The 16,584-nt window shown below is 39.1% G+C and overlaps 1 protein-coding gene across 15 annotated transcripts in view; it reads left to right on the top strand.

Annotated features, from left to right (window-relative positions):
- The window catches only part of THADA (THADA armadillo repeat containing), a 299,475-nt gene that overhangs the window by 39,722 nt on the left and 243,169 nt on the right, over positions 1-16,584 (top strand). For 14 of the 15 annotated variants that reach the window (XM_037895818.2, XM_037895817.2, XM_037895819.2 and 11 more), the window contains 5 exons: positions 1,221-1,356; positions 1,870-2,006; positions 3,252-3,410; positions 4,957-5,114; positions 10,630-10,739. In XM_037895818.2, the coding sequence (XP_037751746.1) occupies positions 1,221-1,356; positions 1,870-2,006; positions 3,252-3,410; positions 4,957-5,114; positions 10,630-10,739 (700 nt within the window). Of the gene's footprint in view, positions 1-1,220; positions 1,357-1,869; positions 2,007-3,251; positions 3,411-4,956; positions 5,115-10,629; positions 10,740-14,377; positions 14,469-16,584 lie in introns of those variants that run through there. The other variant, XM_043543767.1, reaches the window with a different exon arrangement.

The raw sequence follows: 16,584 nt of genomic DNA, 5'->3' as shown, positions 1-16,584 counted from the left end.
CTGCAGCAGCAATCTGCCGGCTGCTGTGTTCCTAGTGCCAGGCAGAACAGGAGCATTGCAATGATTTGCTCTTTGTCCGTTCCCCACGCGGAGCAGCATACAGATACTTCCTGGAGCTTTGAAAGGGGAGGGGCGCATGCCTGCAGGGCAGCGGAGATCAAAACTCTGAGCAGAGCAATCAGGGCAGGCATTGTGGGATTCTGGCGGAAGCCAGTTCTGTTGACAAAACAATCAGCAGTGTCTACACTGGCTCTTTGTCGACAATAAAGGGAGGGGAAAAGACAAAAGTCTCTCGTGGGGTGGAAGTTTTTTGTCACCAAAAATGGGCATTTTTTGCTACAAAAGTCCCATTGTAGTGTGTACGCTCTTGCTGTTTTGTCTCCAAAAGGCAGTTTTTGGCAACAAAACTTGGTAGTGTAGACAAAGCCTCTATGTAGATACCTTTGTCCTAGAGTATGGAGGGGGTGATGATGCTTTCCAGTATAGTGTTTTGGGCCCAACCTGGTGGTTGTCTTTCAGCGCCACCCCAATATAAATGTTGTAGTAAGGATGGGAAAGGCGCTAAAGGGGCTGAGTACAACTAAAAATCACTTGTCTTACTTACATGCCGGAATAAGGATTTATGTGGCTGATTGGAGGCATCCAAGTTTGAATGTTCTGCCAAAGTGGTTGTTATTTAACTAACCCTTCTTTAAGGGCAAATTCTGCCTTCTAATATGTGTATGTTCCTTCCATTGACTTCAGTGTGAGTTGTGTGATTGTGTCTGAAGATAGGTTTCAGAGTAACAGCCGTGTTAGTCTGTATTTGCAAAAAGAAAAGGAGTACTTGTGGCACCTTAGAGACTAACCAATTTCTTTGAGCATAAGCTTTCGTGAGCTACAGCTCACTTCGTGAGCTGTAGCTCACGAAAGCTTATGCTCAAAGAAATTGGTTAGTCTCTAAGGTGCCACAAGTACTCCTTGTCTGAAGATAGTGTTTGATCATTAGTCTTTACAGACAATAGTCAACTCAGGCTAAGCTTGCAAATTGACAGCTTACTGTTGGACACTGAGTGAATGAAAAATGTGGATAATGTGTGGGGAGAAAAACTTGAAGGACAGTGACAAGTTTAAAGAGAACAATTACTGTGCATTTTACATTAATTGTCTTGCTGGCAAGCTTAATCTGTATATGTATTTAAAACCATTTTCCTTTTCTGTGTAATGCTTTTTTATTCCAGTAATCAAATATTTGTTAGCAAACCTCGAGCGAGAAATATTCCAAGCTGAAAAGTCTCTGCTGCAGGCAGCAGCTTCATTCCCAATGTATGGGAGAGTACATTGTATAACTGGAGCTTTGCAGCAGTTACCTTTAAAGTAAGTAAAACATACTGCTGTGTGTAGTGATAAATCAGTTCACAAGAACATGAAAGAATACCATCTAATTCACAATAAGATCAGCAGTGTATAATCCTAATGCAGTGGTTCTCAAACTTTTGTACCCCTTTCACATAGCAAGCTTCTCGGTGTGGACCCCCCCCCCACTTACAAATTAAAAACACTTTTTTTTATATATTTAACACCATTATAAACGCTGGAGGCAAAGCAGGGTCTGGGGTGGGGGCTGACAGCTTGTGACCCCCCCCCAAGTAATAACCTTGCGACCCCCAGTTTGAGAACCCCTGCCCTAATGCCTGGATTCTTTACTGTTTAGGTTTTTTTTTTTTTTTTTTTTTTTTAATAGGAGCGGACTTCATAATTTTGATTTATGGAACATCTTATTTAAAATTAATTGTATAATAAAGTGCAGATGTTAATTTTTATTTCAATTATTTCTTGAAGTTTTGAATATATAATTACTTTAAATTCCTTGTTTGTATTTTCTTAAAGTAACTTGACCTTGATGACTGAATGGAGGCAGATGGTTGCAAAGCTTATTTTAATGTCATACAGACTTTCGTCTGTAGTATCTCCCATTGTCCAGAGTTCGTCACCAGAGGGCCTTATTCCAATGGATACTGATTCGGGTAAATGAAATCCATTTTAGCAATAATTGAGGTTGCTAGAGTTTTATTTAACATAATTTGAATACTTGTAAGTCCAAAGTTATGAATGGTTACAAACAGTTTTTAATCAAATGTCTGCAATATATTTGTAATTGACAAAAAGTACTTTAAAAAAATCGTACATTAGCATTTAAAATCCTGCTAGGAAGACACAGTATGTATTGGGACTGGTCCTACTAGATTACTCTGTCAGACTCTTTCAGCACGTACCTGCAGTCTACCCATTTTGAGCTCCCCTTATCCTTACCCCTAACCCTAGTGACCAGCATCCTGATTCAACTTCCCCATCAGCTACCATCCTTCTGAGTCCCACAGAGACAAGTGAAGGCAGTAAGTTTGTTACCACTTTAAGGGAGGCTGAGTTAGGACATAAATCCATTCCCCAGATGCCAGCAGTCGCATACCCCCACCAGATATACAAAGCTATCGGTGGAGGCTTTGAGTTAGCATCTGCCTTTGCACATGGCCCCACAAAACTAATACTGGTCCTGGTAGGGAACTCTAAGCAATATAGACTGTAAAGTCTGGGCCAAATGTTGCTGAATTTATGTATGTGAAATACTCCTGTTGTCATCAGCCAGGTTACTTTTTTGCAGTGCTTAATTTGTGCCAGGGCTGAGCCCTGATACTTCTAGGAATGGCAATTCATAGCCCCGGCAACTCTGGGCTTGCTGTACTAGTTATGAATGAACTTATTACTTGAGCCCCCGCATCTCTTTCATTACAAATTATGCACTGCTTTGAGTAAGGTGAGCAGCACTACCTGCGTTCAATTTTTCTTCAAGTTGAGTTTAGTTATACATGTTTGATATTGTAAAATAACAGTGAACAGTAACTTCTTTTGTTTTAAAAGTTCTTGGATATGTACTAGACTTTCTTTTGAGTTGTTTTATTTTAAAATATCAGAATCTTAAACCATTAGCTAACTTGGATAAAGGACTTATTTTCTCACACTCTAGTGAGAAAGCATTAGTTTGAAGCATAAATATGACAAAGTGAGTAGAAGGAAGACTGTTTTCTTAACAAAGACAGAACTAATTATTAGGGAGGTATTTGCTTTTTATTACTAACCAGCTGTTTTCTAGTAATGTACCTAAAAAGGGTGTGTGTTTGTGTGGGGGCAGGAGGGAGGAGGGGTGGGGTTGTGAATGACAAATGTCAAAATGATGAATTGTTAGCTTAAATATTCTCCTATTTAAAACTTAGAAACTGCAGGTCGTTTGCAGATGATCCTGCATGAAATACAGCCACGAGATACAAATGATTATTTCACTCAAGCAAAAATATTGAAAGAACACCACAGAGTAGACTTTGAAAAACTGACTGACAATGAACCAGTTGAAAATGTTTGCCCAGAAATTACAGGTAATTCAGAAGCTGCTTTTTAAAATTAAATCAGGATATTTTCCACAGAACAAGCAATTTTCTGTGGATGATCCAAGTTAGAAGTTATTTGGTAGGTATAGCATTTCACTTTTAACAATAAATATGTCAGAAGCTAGTTTATTTATGGGCATGCTTTTAAAGGTTAATTCATTTGATTTCTAGAAGATTGTGGTTAATTAGCTCTCTCTGGCTACAAGTGAAGATGAGTCGTTTGCTGTTGGCCTAGTATCTATTGCCTTGTCTACGCTGGCCAGATAATCTTTAACACTTTTATATCAAGATAGGTTTAAACACAGTTTTTGTTTTGGTCCTAGTGTAGTTTCCCTGCCCAGCATACACAAGGCCGGTAGGGAATTTATTAATGTAATAAAGTCCTACTCATGAACTGACACAATAAAGGTCCTCTGCTTTGAAGATTCCATTATTAAAATAATAGGGGATGTTGTGTAATTACAATACACCCAGCCCCAGTGGGTTAAACTTTTGTTTTTCATACTTTTTTTTAAGTCTTTGTTCGAGGTGATACATAATCCCTAAAATATAAAAAAAGTTGTATTTTACACAATTTTTAAAGTTAAAAACCTAAAAGGTCCAACTGTCTTGACTCATTTGTTTTCATTAGTTTAAAATAATTATGGATGGACTGTGCTTTTTTTATTTCATGGAAACAGTACTGTAAATAGAGTGACAGGTTTCAGAGTAGCAAGCCATGTTAGTCTGTATTCGCAAAAAGAAAAGGAGTACTTGTGGCACCTTAGAGACTAACAAATTTATTTGAGCATAAGCTTTCGTGAGCTACAGTTTGGATGCTCTGATGAAGTGAGCTGTAGCTCACGAAAGCTTATACTCAAATAAATTTGTTAGTCTCTAAGGTGCCACAAGTACTCCTTTTCTTTTTGTAAATATAGTGTTTTGGACTCCCTTTTTATTGTAGTTCATATGATGGACACTAGATGGGACTGTTGAGTTATAAACATTTATGCTTATGAAAGGTCTCATAAAACTTTGAATCTAGGTTAAAAACAAATAAGATGTGGTGAATGATAAATTTCTGACTGGTATTGAAGCTTAATTCCAAAACAGAGTAAAACCTACATTTACTTTTCATCCTGAAGTTGTAGTTATGTGTTTCAGAGTAGCAGCTGTATTAGTCTGTATCCGCAAAAAGAAAAGGAGGACTTGTGGCACCTCAGAGACTAACAAATTTATTTTGTTAGTCTCTAAGGTGCCACAAGTACTCCTTTCCTTTTTAGTTATATGTGTGGTTTTATTGTCAATAGAATGGCTTCATTGACCAAAACAAAGGACTTGTACCCTTTAAAAAATCACACTGATTTTTTGGGTCAAATTGTATGCCAAGCACAACAGTGTAGTATAGGAATCTCAAGAGTGGAAAATTTTGTTCATATTAAAATGATTTTTATAAGAAGGTTAAACTTAGGAGCACTAATGATGAAACAAATTTATATTAAAATGTATTTAACTGAGCTATATGATATTGTACATATTTTATTTCATTTTTAAGGTAAAGAAAGTCAAACATGTGATGTAACAGCTCAAATGGTACTGGTGTGTTGCTGGAGAAGTATGAAGGAGATATCCTTGCTTTTAGGGATGCTGTGTAAACTTCTGCCTTTACAGACTGTATCTGAATCTTCTGATGGGTTAATAACAGTAGAACAGGTATGAAATGTACTTTCTACTATAAAATCTTGCATTTCTGGACGAGGTTTCTAACATTTCTGGAGAGAGGAAAAAAAAGGATATATGGAAAAGTTGCATTCACTATCTTGTTCTTTATTTTACATTGTTTATTTTTCAATAAATTGGCATGCAAAAGTAATCAAAACTGTAGTTGTAACATACGAGAAAAAATAGAATAACAAGTTATTAAATTGTACACAATTGCTGGAATTAATATTCTGCAAATAAACTCATGAGATGTTCGTTCTTGTTCAGTAGTTTTAGGGCCTTTACCAGGTATAGGCTGCAGCCATTGACATTCTGTTCAGTGGGGGGGTGGGGTTGCATACTAATTTGGAAATTATGTCTTTTACTGTATTTTAGTGAATTAAGACTCAATGGAATGTCTTTGCTTCCATTTTGAAACATGGAAGTCCAGACTTAAGTTGAAAATGTTCTTTTCTTGGACTTCATACTCAGTAATTTTGGGGGGAGAATTATGTTGATTGTTTCTGAGTATCATGTTCTCCATAATATGGTTGATTAAAATTATAGGCATTTTGTGGGTTGGTCCCTCTTTCAACCCTCCCTCCCACCATTTTTAAATGGAAAGACCACAAAAACTAGCACACTGCCTGGGAATGTTCAAGAGGCTTGAGTTCAGTGTTTACTAGAAATTAGGTTACCACAAGTATTTTATTTGGGAATATTTTGAATTTATTAGATTTCTGTTTTTAATTGATGATCTTTTTCCTTTCCATATGGTTTCAACAAAACCGGTTGCCAACATGGGAAACTGAAATATGCAGCACATACTTGATGTTTAATCTTTTTCAACTGAAAATAAATATTTAGTTTTTCCTAAGGTGTTAGCACATTCTAGAACAAAATAAATAACCGTATATTATGCTGATGATCTGATTTCTTATGCTGTCTCGTGTGCAGTGCCTTGGAAATAATGCGAATATTTTTTTATTCACACATTGTCTCCAGCTCATATGTTTGCATCTGGTTAGCAGCTGTGCTTGTCCTGTTGCAAAGCTCTGGAGTTTAGATGAGAGAACAGCAATATGTCTCCACTGTTATGTTTCTTAATCTGTTCCAAGTCAAACAGGAATTGGTGTCTTGGAGTTCGTCAGCTCTGGAGTTGGCACCCCGATCTTCACTTGGAAATTCAGCTACAATTAGTGCTTGCTTCATTAGTATCTGTCAGGGTATTTAGACACACAACTCTGATTTTCATAGGTGACTCTGCTTTCAAACCATATATAAACCAACATGTCTACATTTTTTTTTAAAGAGTAATAAACTGACTTTTCAGTCAAATAGTTGAATAGTGGAATCTTCATTTACCTAGGATTAGCAGGAAAATACATGTAGACTGATTGACTATATGCAGTATATAAAATTGTATCTTGTAGCTAGAAAAATGAAACTGCTCTTTTAGTCTAAAAAAAAAAAAAAGTTGTATAGTGCCATAGTAGTATTTGGGAATTTTAACTTCAGAACTTGTATTATCCTAATTAATAGGACTTTCTTCATGAAAATATCAAACCGCTGAAATCCTTTAGTGGATATTCTGTTTGTGTGCATTTTTAGTGCAATAATGTTTGACTTAATTACATAATCTGTATAAACAAGAGAAGAAAACATAACTCGAAGCTCTTTTTTGTGTAGCAGCACCAGATTGTGGCTCTAAACCCCTGGCATCACTGATCCAAAGTAAATGAAAATATTCCTGCTGACTTTTATAGGTTTTGGATCAGACGTGCTGCAGTAAGACACCCCAATGAGGAATTCTCACTCAGCAATCTCCCTGGTGCACTGGGGCTGTGTGTGCTGTAGTAGCAGCTCCATTGTGCTTGGAAAGGGTGCATACGCTTCTCCCCACATTGGGCCCAAAGCTGCTGGTTCATGCGGAGCAGGGATGGTTAATGCTCCTGCACTCACATGAACCTGGAGCAATGATACCTACTCTTCCCTGTCTAGTTGTGGCTTGCCCTGCACTGTGGTACAAAGGGAAGGGAAAGTTTCCTTGCTCTCTCTGCCCCCATATTGAACTTCCGCTGCTTCTTATTTTATTAGATAAATTGTATTTATTTCCTACATGTTAGCTGAAGAATTAAAAAGCTCTCTTCATATTAAAGAAAATGTGTCTTTCAACAATATAAAATACAAATAAGCTATTTCACTTGTTTTCATGGAAGATGCTGTGTGTGTTAATTTGTAAATGGATCTTAATATCCATTTCTAGTAAGTTATATTACTTGATACCAAGTTCACTCCGTCTTTTACCTGGTACATGGAAGTGTATTTAAAAACTCATGAAAGAGAATTTAATAGCATTGCTCTAAGCCAGGTGTGTAGGACAAGCAGCTGATGGACAAACGACCTTGTACAGCACTACCAATCCTTTTCAGTTTTGATCTGTAATATTCCTTTTTTTCCAGTCCTGGACCTTTCTTGAGTTTAGACTGCTAATTGTGTTGAATTGTGCCAAATGATTTGGGTGGTTTTGTGATGTGGAGAAATAGCAGGGGCAAACTATGATGAGATCAGATTCCTCTCTTACCCAGGTCAGGATTTGAACTTGGAAAGTGGTGCTTGTTGTAAGCACTAAAAGTACTCATTACTTCAGTTGCTTAGCTTTTCAGTTTCTGTATGAAGAGGATTGGACTTTCACAGCCAGACCATAGGTCAGGGGAGGCCACATGCGGCTCTTCAGAAGTTAATATGCGGCTCGTTGTATAGGCACCGACTCCGGGGCTGGAGCTACAGGTGCCAAACTTTCCAATGTGCTGGGGGGTGCTCACTGGCTCTGCCACAGGCCCTGCCCCCACTCCACCCCTTTCCGCCCCCTCCTCTGAGTCTGCCATGCCCTCGCTCCTCTCTCCCCTCCTCCTGAGCTTCCTGCACACCACGAAACAGGTGATCGGGAGGTGTGGGGAGGGAGGGGGAAGCACTGATTGACGGGGCTGCCAGTGCGAGGGAGGTGCGGGGAGCGGATGTGGGGGCTCCTGATGTATTACTATGGCTCTTTGGCAAGGTACCTTGGTAAATTCTGGCACCTTCTCAGGCTCAGGTTGGCCACCCCGCCATAGGTCATGTGGGAGTCACATCCTTGGGTGAGCAACGGTCATTGGCAGCCAGTCGTGGCTCTCCTGTGTAAGAGCATCTGCCACTGGCTAATTCCCTGAGCTTTTTTCAGGAGTTCTTTTTCAAGAGCTCGCTGACTGAGTGTCTGTCTATAAAGGGACAGTGTCAGGGAGAGGCAGCTCTTGATTGATCCATTCTCTGCAGCTGGCAGTTAGGGATAATGCTCTCTTTCTTCTATTCATTATTAACCCAGTTTCATTAGAGTAAGAAGTTAGATTCACATGGCATTCATGCAAGGCCCAGTGGCTGCTTCATACTGTGGCTGTCCTTGGCGCTATGGCTTTGGTCAGGGCTGGGAATGAAATGATCCTTGAAAGTTTAGGAAGTGTTAGGATGCTCTGGATTTGAGAATCAAAAAGTGAGGAGGCTGACAGCCTGGAATGGCTGTGGTCTTAATCCTCCTTTCCTCTGCTGCCAGAACAGGTTCCTTTTGGGACATATCTTCAGGGTCCATAAAATTGCCATCACTTGGCCAAAAAAGGTAATTTTTGTCTTTGTGCTCCTTGGTGTTTACCATTCACAAATTCAATTGAAATACTAAGGCTTTAATTTTGCATTTTCTTACTACTGGACTAGTAACTTCAATGGAATTCTGCTAGTAAGTACTGGTGGATTTTTTATTTTTATATATATATATATAATTTTAAAAAGTCAGTATCTGTATCTAGATAGCAGTGTTGCCAACTCTTCCAGTCTTTTCATGAGTCTCTGAATGTTTGGTATTAAAATCCTAGAACATGCAGTCAAGTTTCTAGTCCTCATGGCTGTAGAGAAAATCTTGAAAACGTGAACCCTACAGGTTGAAAAGCTAGAAAGCAAAGAAAAAGAACTCCAAGTGTATTTTTAAAATATCTTGACTTTTTGGGGGGCTAGATTTATGACTTTTCAACGCTCGGGATTTCCAGTGCTGTGTGTGTAAAACATTTGAGAAGGGGAGAGATTTACACTTGCCTCTGCTTGGAAAGCTAAAATCTTACATGTGCACTAAGATGCTATTTGGATTAAAATCCGCTCCAGGAGATAATTTAGCTCAAATATCTGCAAGTATTGATGCCCTTTTCTTCCTGTATCTTGATATATGGATTTCATAATACATGATGAAAAAACTTTAGATTTCCTTTGACTGTAAAAGGGGAAATGTCTTTTTCCTGTTCGGTGCCAGTTTTTGCTTCACCAGAATTTGGATAACATGCATTACGAAGCAATAGGGTGGAAAAGTATATGCACCTGGCTTAGGTTTTGTGATAGTATCCTCTACAGTTTATAAACTGTGTTACTTTTAGTTATCTCTCAAAATGAGTGGGCATAATTTTGTCCCTGAGTTTTATTTGAGCCACTTGTCAGGTTGAACTTTTGTGAATCTGCACTTAAAATGTATAATCTTAGATTTGTCACATGATTCAGTTATCCATTTTTTGTGTGTCTTCAGTATATAGTCATCATGGAAACTTACGAAGAATAATAGGTAGTATTGACAAGATGTTTTGTTTTTTGCAGAATTAAATCCTGGCATTTCTAAAGATGTACTGATGCTTACACACTTGATTTATTAATAGAATTATAGGACATGATGTCAGTGGCATTTAGTCTCTTAAGACAACATTTTCGTATATTTCACATTTTAACTGTAGTTCTTGTTATACTAAGCAATTAAATGGACAGTGTAGACTCTCTTTTACAATCTGTGGTCAGTAGAGCCCTTTTAGAAGCTTGAAAAATAAAGTATATTTTCTTACTAAATACAAAACTTGCTATTTGGCAAGCTGTTTTTCTCTTTCTGTGAACAAAGCTATCTAATTTAAGAAGTAATGTGTTTGGAAAGTTATGAGATGTAAGGGGCCAGCTACTTAAAATATTATAGGCATCCTTTCCCCTTCACAAATACCCTTCCAAATATTTATTTCCATTCATGTTCTTCAGTGGACATTTGCCTCTGCCCTTTGCTAACATCCTGAGTAAAACAGCATGAGAGAATCTTGTTTGTAGCTCAGGAAATCAGTGTCTCACATAGGTCACTACAGTCTTCTATAATTTGTCCTACAGGACAGTTAATGACACTGCACTGTTGATTACAAGAATTGAGTCTAGCATGTTTTGTGCTAGTTTTCTTATGTTTAAAGTAAAATGCCTTTTACCTCTTGCGTTTTAGTTTGTATTTTCCTTTTATTTGTTGATCACTATCTGTGACCGTTTTAACCTGAGGAAATATTGTTGTGTCTCAAATGAGAGATGTAGAGGCATAAGGTGGTATGGACATTGTTGGGGAACACTTGTTTGAAATTTCAGTATTTTGTGTAAATAAAAGTACTAGTTGTATCAACTCAAATCATGACTTGCATTTTTTAAAATTTTTTTCTAGGTTAAAGATATAGGAGACTACTTTAAACACCATCTTTTGCAGTCCAGGCATAGAGGGGCATTTGAATTAGCTTACACTGGCTTTGTGATGCTCACTGAAATACTTTCCAGGTAAAACCCACATATTCCTTATTTAAAAAAAAATGTGTAACAGGTTTACAAACTATGGGCCTTGATTCTGCAACTGACTTTGCAAACAGCTCCTTGCACCTTGGTAGAGCTCCATTGAGTCCAATGAGGATTTATATGGCCACAGGTGTCCACTGTTTGGAATTAGTTGCATGATATATGACTGTATGGACTGTTTTATTTTAGTTGTATCTAGGCACTCGAATTGGAATGGTAAGAGTTAAATGGCTAGTTCTTAAAAAAAAACAAAACAAACAACTCTCACCCTTTTCTTAATTTCTGTAGTGCTACCTACTGAAAAATTAATAGGAGCACATGGGGAAATTGGAGTTCAACCCATGGATCCTGCAGTTTTTTAAATCTGAGAATGAGTGGTAAACTTGCTATATTCAACAAGCGGCTTTATATTTTCCTGGAAATTCTCATTACTTTTCATTGGATAAACTGCGTCTTCTGACATTTGGAAAATTACCCAAAAATGATTTTTCTTTGTAATTTTATTTTTATACTTTCCTGTGAGAACTAAAATTGTTAAACTGAACTGACTCTGTGTCTAGGTAAGGGTGGATTTTCCATTAAGTGCTTAGAGAATAATTTCACAAAATGGGTACTGAAGTGCTTGCAATGCTGCTTTGAGACCTAGGGAAGGGGGTAAATAGGGACAGTATTAAGTTTTTAATGAGACAAACCAAAATGCAAAATCTGCCTTAATGGCTATGCTTTTCTGAGCTGCAAATCTGACAAAAGCCTAAAAATTTTGTTTATACTTACTGTATTAAATCCTGTCCCTCTTGAAGTGAAAGGGAGTTTTGCCATTGACTTCACTGGAGTCAGGAGTTCTTCCCTTGATTTCAGCAAAGGATCTAATTATGATGCAGATTCACAAGAGGAGCTGCTATTTACTTATATAACCGTTTGTATTAGAGCTGTACCAATTTTAGCTGTGGCTGGGAGTGGTGTGGGATTTTTTCAGAAAGGAGACTAGTGTAGGGTCAGCCATTGGATGCTGAGGTAGCAGTTCATGGGACCTGCTAAGATGGCTGAAACTCAAGTTTTTTCAACAGCATGAAGAGTGTAACCTACTTGTAGTAATGTGGTTAGTTTTTTCCGCTTATAAGAGAATTGGCACCATTATGCCACCTTTGAGATACAAACCAGGTGATTTAAAGGTAACCAAATTTGATATATAGAGAAAACAATATGTTCAAATAGTTAAGTCTGTGAAAGAACTAAATCCAGATTCAGCGTAGATACCTGTAAAACAAGATAAGAGACTAATCACTGTGGGACACTGAGGCCTCTGGGGCACTTTGGCTTCTCAGCAGGAGACCAATCTTTTATGGAATTCTCTTTTTGAAGATCATTATGAGCTAAGGTACAGACATGCCTCTGACACATCAGACAAATCTCCATGGTCTGTCTAAAGGTGTCCCTGTGATATAGCCAGCCTTAAACTCTGAATACTAATCCTCATGCAACCTTCCAGCTACATTCTTAGTTCAGAAAATATAAAGCCACCTTTTATTTTTGTACTTCTCCTGTGTTAAACAACATCTCATCTATATTATTCCATCAGCTAAGTGAATCCCATCTGGATGGGAATAGGCCTGCACGTTCGTACTTGATGTTTCTTACGATGTGCCAGGTTGGGATACAAAGAATTATTCTGCTTTCTGTTGGGTAACAGCTGCTACTTATTAAACCTATGGGAATAGGTACTATCAATATTTACTATTACATCCAAGTTGTTATAAGTCTTCAGAATGAAATATTGGGCCTGGAACAACCTTTCTTTTTTAACTGAAATTAATTAATTACTTCTGATATCCTCTTTTGCAAGTCTATGGAGTAATCAAATGCCTTCTCTTTCCTATCAAATTACTGTCCTTATCTTGAACTACAGATATGCTAAAGAGGAAATGTTCTAAACGATTGTTGGACAAATAACTGAAATGCTAAATGCCATGTAGTTGTAGCCATGTCGGTCCCAGGATATTAGAGAGGAAAAGGTGGGTGAGGTAATATCTTTTTATTGGACCAACTTCTGTTGGTGAGAGAGACAAGCTTTCAGGCAGACCTGAGGAAGAGCTCTGTGTGGCTTGAAAGCTTGTGTCTCTCACCAGTGGAAGTTGGTCCAATAAAAGATATGACCTCACCCACCTTGTCTCTCTGAAATGTTAAACAGAGTCAGCATTTGTCTGAATTTTAATGATAAATTATTTGAAATTTCTTCAGATATAAAGAGAGTTCAGTATTAAACAGTTATACAATGAAACAAATACAAATAGTAGATCTGTATTGAGAAGATACCTTGCGTGTTGAATATAAGGGGAGATTTGCATAATTTGATTGATGAGTTCACAGCCATCACCATCACACCTTTCTTTTTTAAGGGCCTTTCCCACTCCTGTGAAATTCAAGGGGGATTTGCCATGCGCTGTTATTTTTGTAATGCCAAGATTTTGTTAGGTGAATTTGAAAGGTAAAAAAACACAGACTATGCTCCAGAATATATATGCTAATAATAAACTTTAATAGTAATTCAGGAGTGGGCAAACTACGGCCCGGGAGCCACATCCAGCCCTCCAGCCTGTTTAATCTGGCCCTCGAACTCCCGCTGGGGAGTGGGGTCTGGGGCTTGCCCTACTCCCTCGCTCCAGCTGGGGAGCAGGGTTGGAGGCCGCTCTAAGCGCGCATGCCGAGGCTCCTGGAAGCAGCAGCATGTCCTCCCTCTGGCTCCTATGTTTAGGGATAGCCAGGGGGCTCCTTGCGCTGCTCCCGCCCCAAGCTCCACCCCCACAGCTCCCATTGGCAGGGAACTGTGGCTAATGGGAGCTGCAGGGGTGGTGCCTGCAGTCGGGGCAGTGTGCAGAGCCGCCTGGCTGCACCTCCGCATAGGAGCCGGAGGGAGACATGCCGCTGCTTCCAAGAGCTGCTTGAGATAAGCGCTGCCCGGAGCCTGCACCCCTGACTCCCTCCAATGCCCCAATCTCCTGCCTCAGCCCGGAGCCCCCTCCCGCACCCTGAACTCCTCATTTCTGGCCCAACCCCAGAGCCCTCATCCCACCTGCACCCCAACCCCAATTTCGTAAGCATTCATGGCCCACCATACAATTTCCATATCCAGATGTGGCCGTCAGGCCAAAAAGTTGGGCAAATTGTAGGGGATGGGATGAAACAAAAGGCGATTAATTAGGGATGTGTAGTGTGCATTTTTTTAGTTTCACTTTTTTTTTTTTCTAATGCCTTGTGTACAGTTAAACTGGGAGGTACTAATGACTGGATGAATCACAGACCTTTTGATGGCTGTGAACTCATTCTTCAGTAAACATCTAAAGATAAGGTAATTGCATGCCCTCTCCTAAAACAAAAGGAGTTTTGAACTGAGTGACTGAAGGTTGCTACAATTTGTGGATAGCATGGATAGCATGGATAGCAATTTCATTTTTTTTGAGGGGTGGGGGCAATAATCAAAGTATCTTTGGGGGAAAAATAGATGTGTGACTGTTGAGTGGGAGTTTAGGGGGAAGGGTTTGGACTGTAGCAAAGGGAGGGTGGTTAGGAGGAGGGGCATAAATTGGATTGGATGATAGCACCCAACCTCTCTTGGCTCCCTTCAGGTGAGGGAGGCATGGCATTCAACAAAACAGCTCTGCCAATGTACCCCAACCTTCCTCCATCCCCACTACTCTGCACCCCACAGCTCTGCCAGTGAAGTTCAAACACCCTGGGTCCGACAGCTCTGCCAGTGCACCCCGATCAGCCTGCAGCCCCAGAGCTACCAATGCACCCCAACCTTCCTGCACCCTACCATTTTGCCAATGCACTCCAACCATACCACAGCCATTGTGTTCCACAGCTCTGCCAGTGTACCCCAACGCTGCATGAAAACTATTAATAAATGCTGGAAGACCATTAACTAGGGAAATTGGGAGGGGTCACTGCTGATTGAAAAATTCATGCCTTATGGAACAGAAACTTTACAAACTCTGACACCACAGTGTTTCTCGGAGATGGGGTCCATCTATTGGACAGGGGTCAGAAGATCTTTCTCTCATACATAAAACTGTCAATATTTTAGAACAGGAATCCTGTCTGTAATTTTGTTTCTGCCCTCTTTCAGCAGTGCCCCAATGTGCCCTATTAACTCTCACCTTTACTCTGCCAACCCTGAAGTTGATGAAATGTACAAGCTCTTCACATCCTTTTACAATCCAGGCATTAGTGGATCTTCTCCAAGCTACGGCTCCTTCAAAATTGGTGCTCCCTATTAAAAAGGCCATACTGGAGTCCGCTGAAGAATTTGGCACACACCTGCCACTTGTGCCCCGACTCCTGTTAATCTGAATTTTCTGCTTTCTCAGTCTACTTGTCAGTCAGTCTCTGTAAATCCTCCTTGGTCAATGCTGTGAAGTCAGTATGGTCTGCTAATCTAAGGTTATGCACAGTCCCGCCATATAATGTGACTCCGTCCATTTCATCTCTCAGGGCTACAGTTATTACTGATTCCAGTACCAAGTTGAACAAATCTGATGATAGCATGCCTCCTTGTCTCACTCCTACAGTCATTCTGAACCATTCAGTCAGCTTTATATCAACTGTCACTGCATTCATCAACTTGCTGTGGATGCTTTCTATCCGCTTGATCAACTTTTTGGGGATGCCATACATTCTCATAACTTGTCATAATTCTTTCTGCTCAATGCCATCAAAAACTTATTTGAAGTCTATAAAGTTGTAATAAGTTTGGTTGTGTTCTGTATACTTTTCCAATACCTGTCTTATCACAAATAACTGATCTATTGTACTTCATCCCGATCAAAATTAGGGCTGTCAAGAAATTAATCATGATTAATTGCATTGTTAATGATAGAATACCATTTATTTAAATATTTTGGGTGTTTTCTACATTTTCAATTATTTTGATTTCAATTACCACACAGAATACAAAGTGTACAGTGCTCACTTTATATTTATTTTTATTACAAATATTTGCACTGTACAAAACAAAAGAAATAAGTATTTTTCAATTCAGCTAATACACATACTGTAGTGCAATATCTTTATCATGAAAGTTAAACTTATAAATGTAGAATTATGTACAAAAAATTGTGGTTTTTTTAATGCAATGGAAAACTTTAGAGGCTACAAGTCCACTCAGTCCTACTTCTTGTTCAGCCAGTTGCTCAGACAAACAAGTTTGTTTACATTTGCAGGAGATAATGCTGCCCTTTACCCCTTCTTGTTTATCATGTGACCTGAAAGTGAGAACAGGCATTCGCATGGCACTGTTGTAGCCGTCATCTCAAGATATTTACGTGCCAGATGCACTAAAGCTTCATATGCCCCTTCAAGTTTCAACCATCATTCCAGAGGATATGTGTCCATGCTGATGATGGGTACTGCTCGATAATAATCCAAAGCAGTGCAGACTGATGCATGCTCATTTTCATCATCTGAGTCAAATGCCACCAGCAGAAGGTTGATTTTCTTTTTGGATGATTCAGGTTCTGTAGTTTCCACATCAGAGTGTTGCTCTTTTAAGACTTCTGAAAGCATGCTCCACACTCCATCCCTCTCAGATTTTGGAAGGCACCTCAGATTTTTAAACTTTGGTCAAGTGCTGTGGCTATCTTTAGAAATTTCACATTGGTACCTTCTTTGCGTTTTGTCAAATCTGCAGTGAAAATGTTCTTAAAACGAACAACATATGCTGGGTCGTCATCCAAGACTGCTATAACATGAAATATATGGCAGAATGTGGGTAAAACCACAGAGCAGGAGACATACAATTTTCCTCCTCAGAGTTCAGTTGCAAATTTAATTA

Source organism: Chelonia mydas, chromosome 3 (assembly GCF_015237465.2).
Source record: "Chelonia mydas isolate rCheMyd1 chromosome 3, rCheMyd1.pri.v2, whole genome shotgun sequence".
NCBI classification, from domain to species: Eukaryota; Metazoa; Chordata; order Testudines; family Cheloniidae; genus Chelonia; species Chelonia mydas.
Note: the sequence above shows the minus strand (reverse complement) of the source record. Positions and strands in the feature narration are given on the sequence as shown.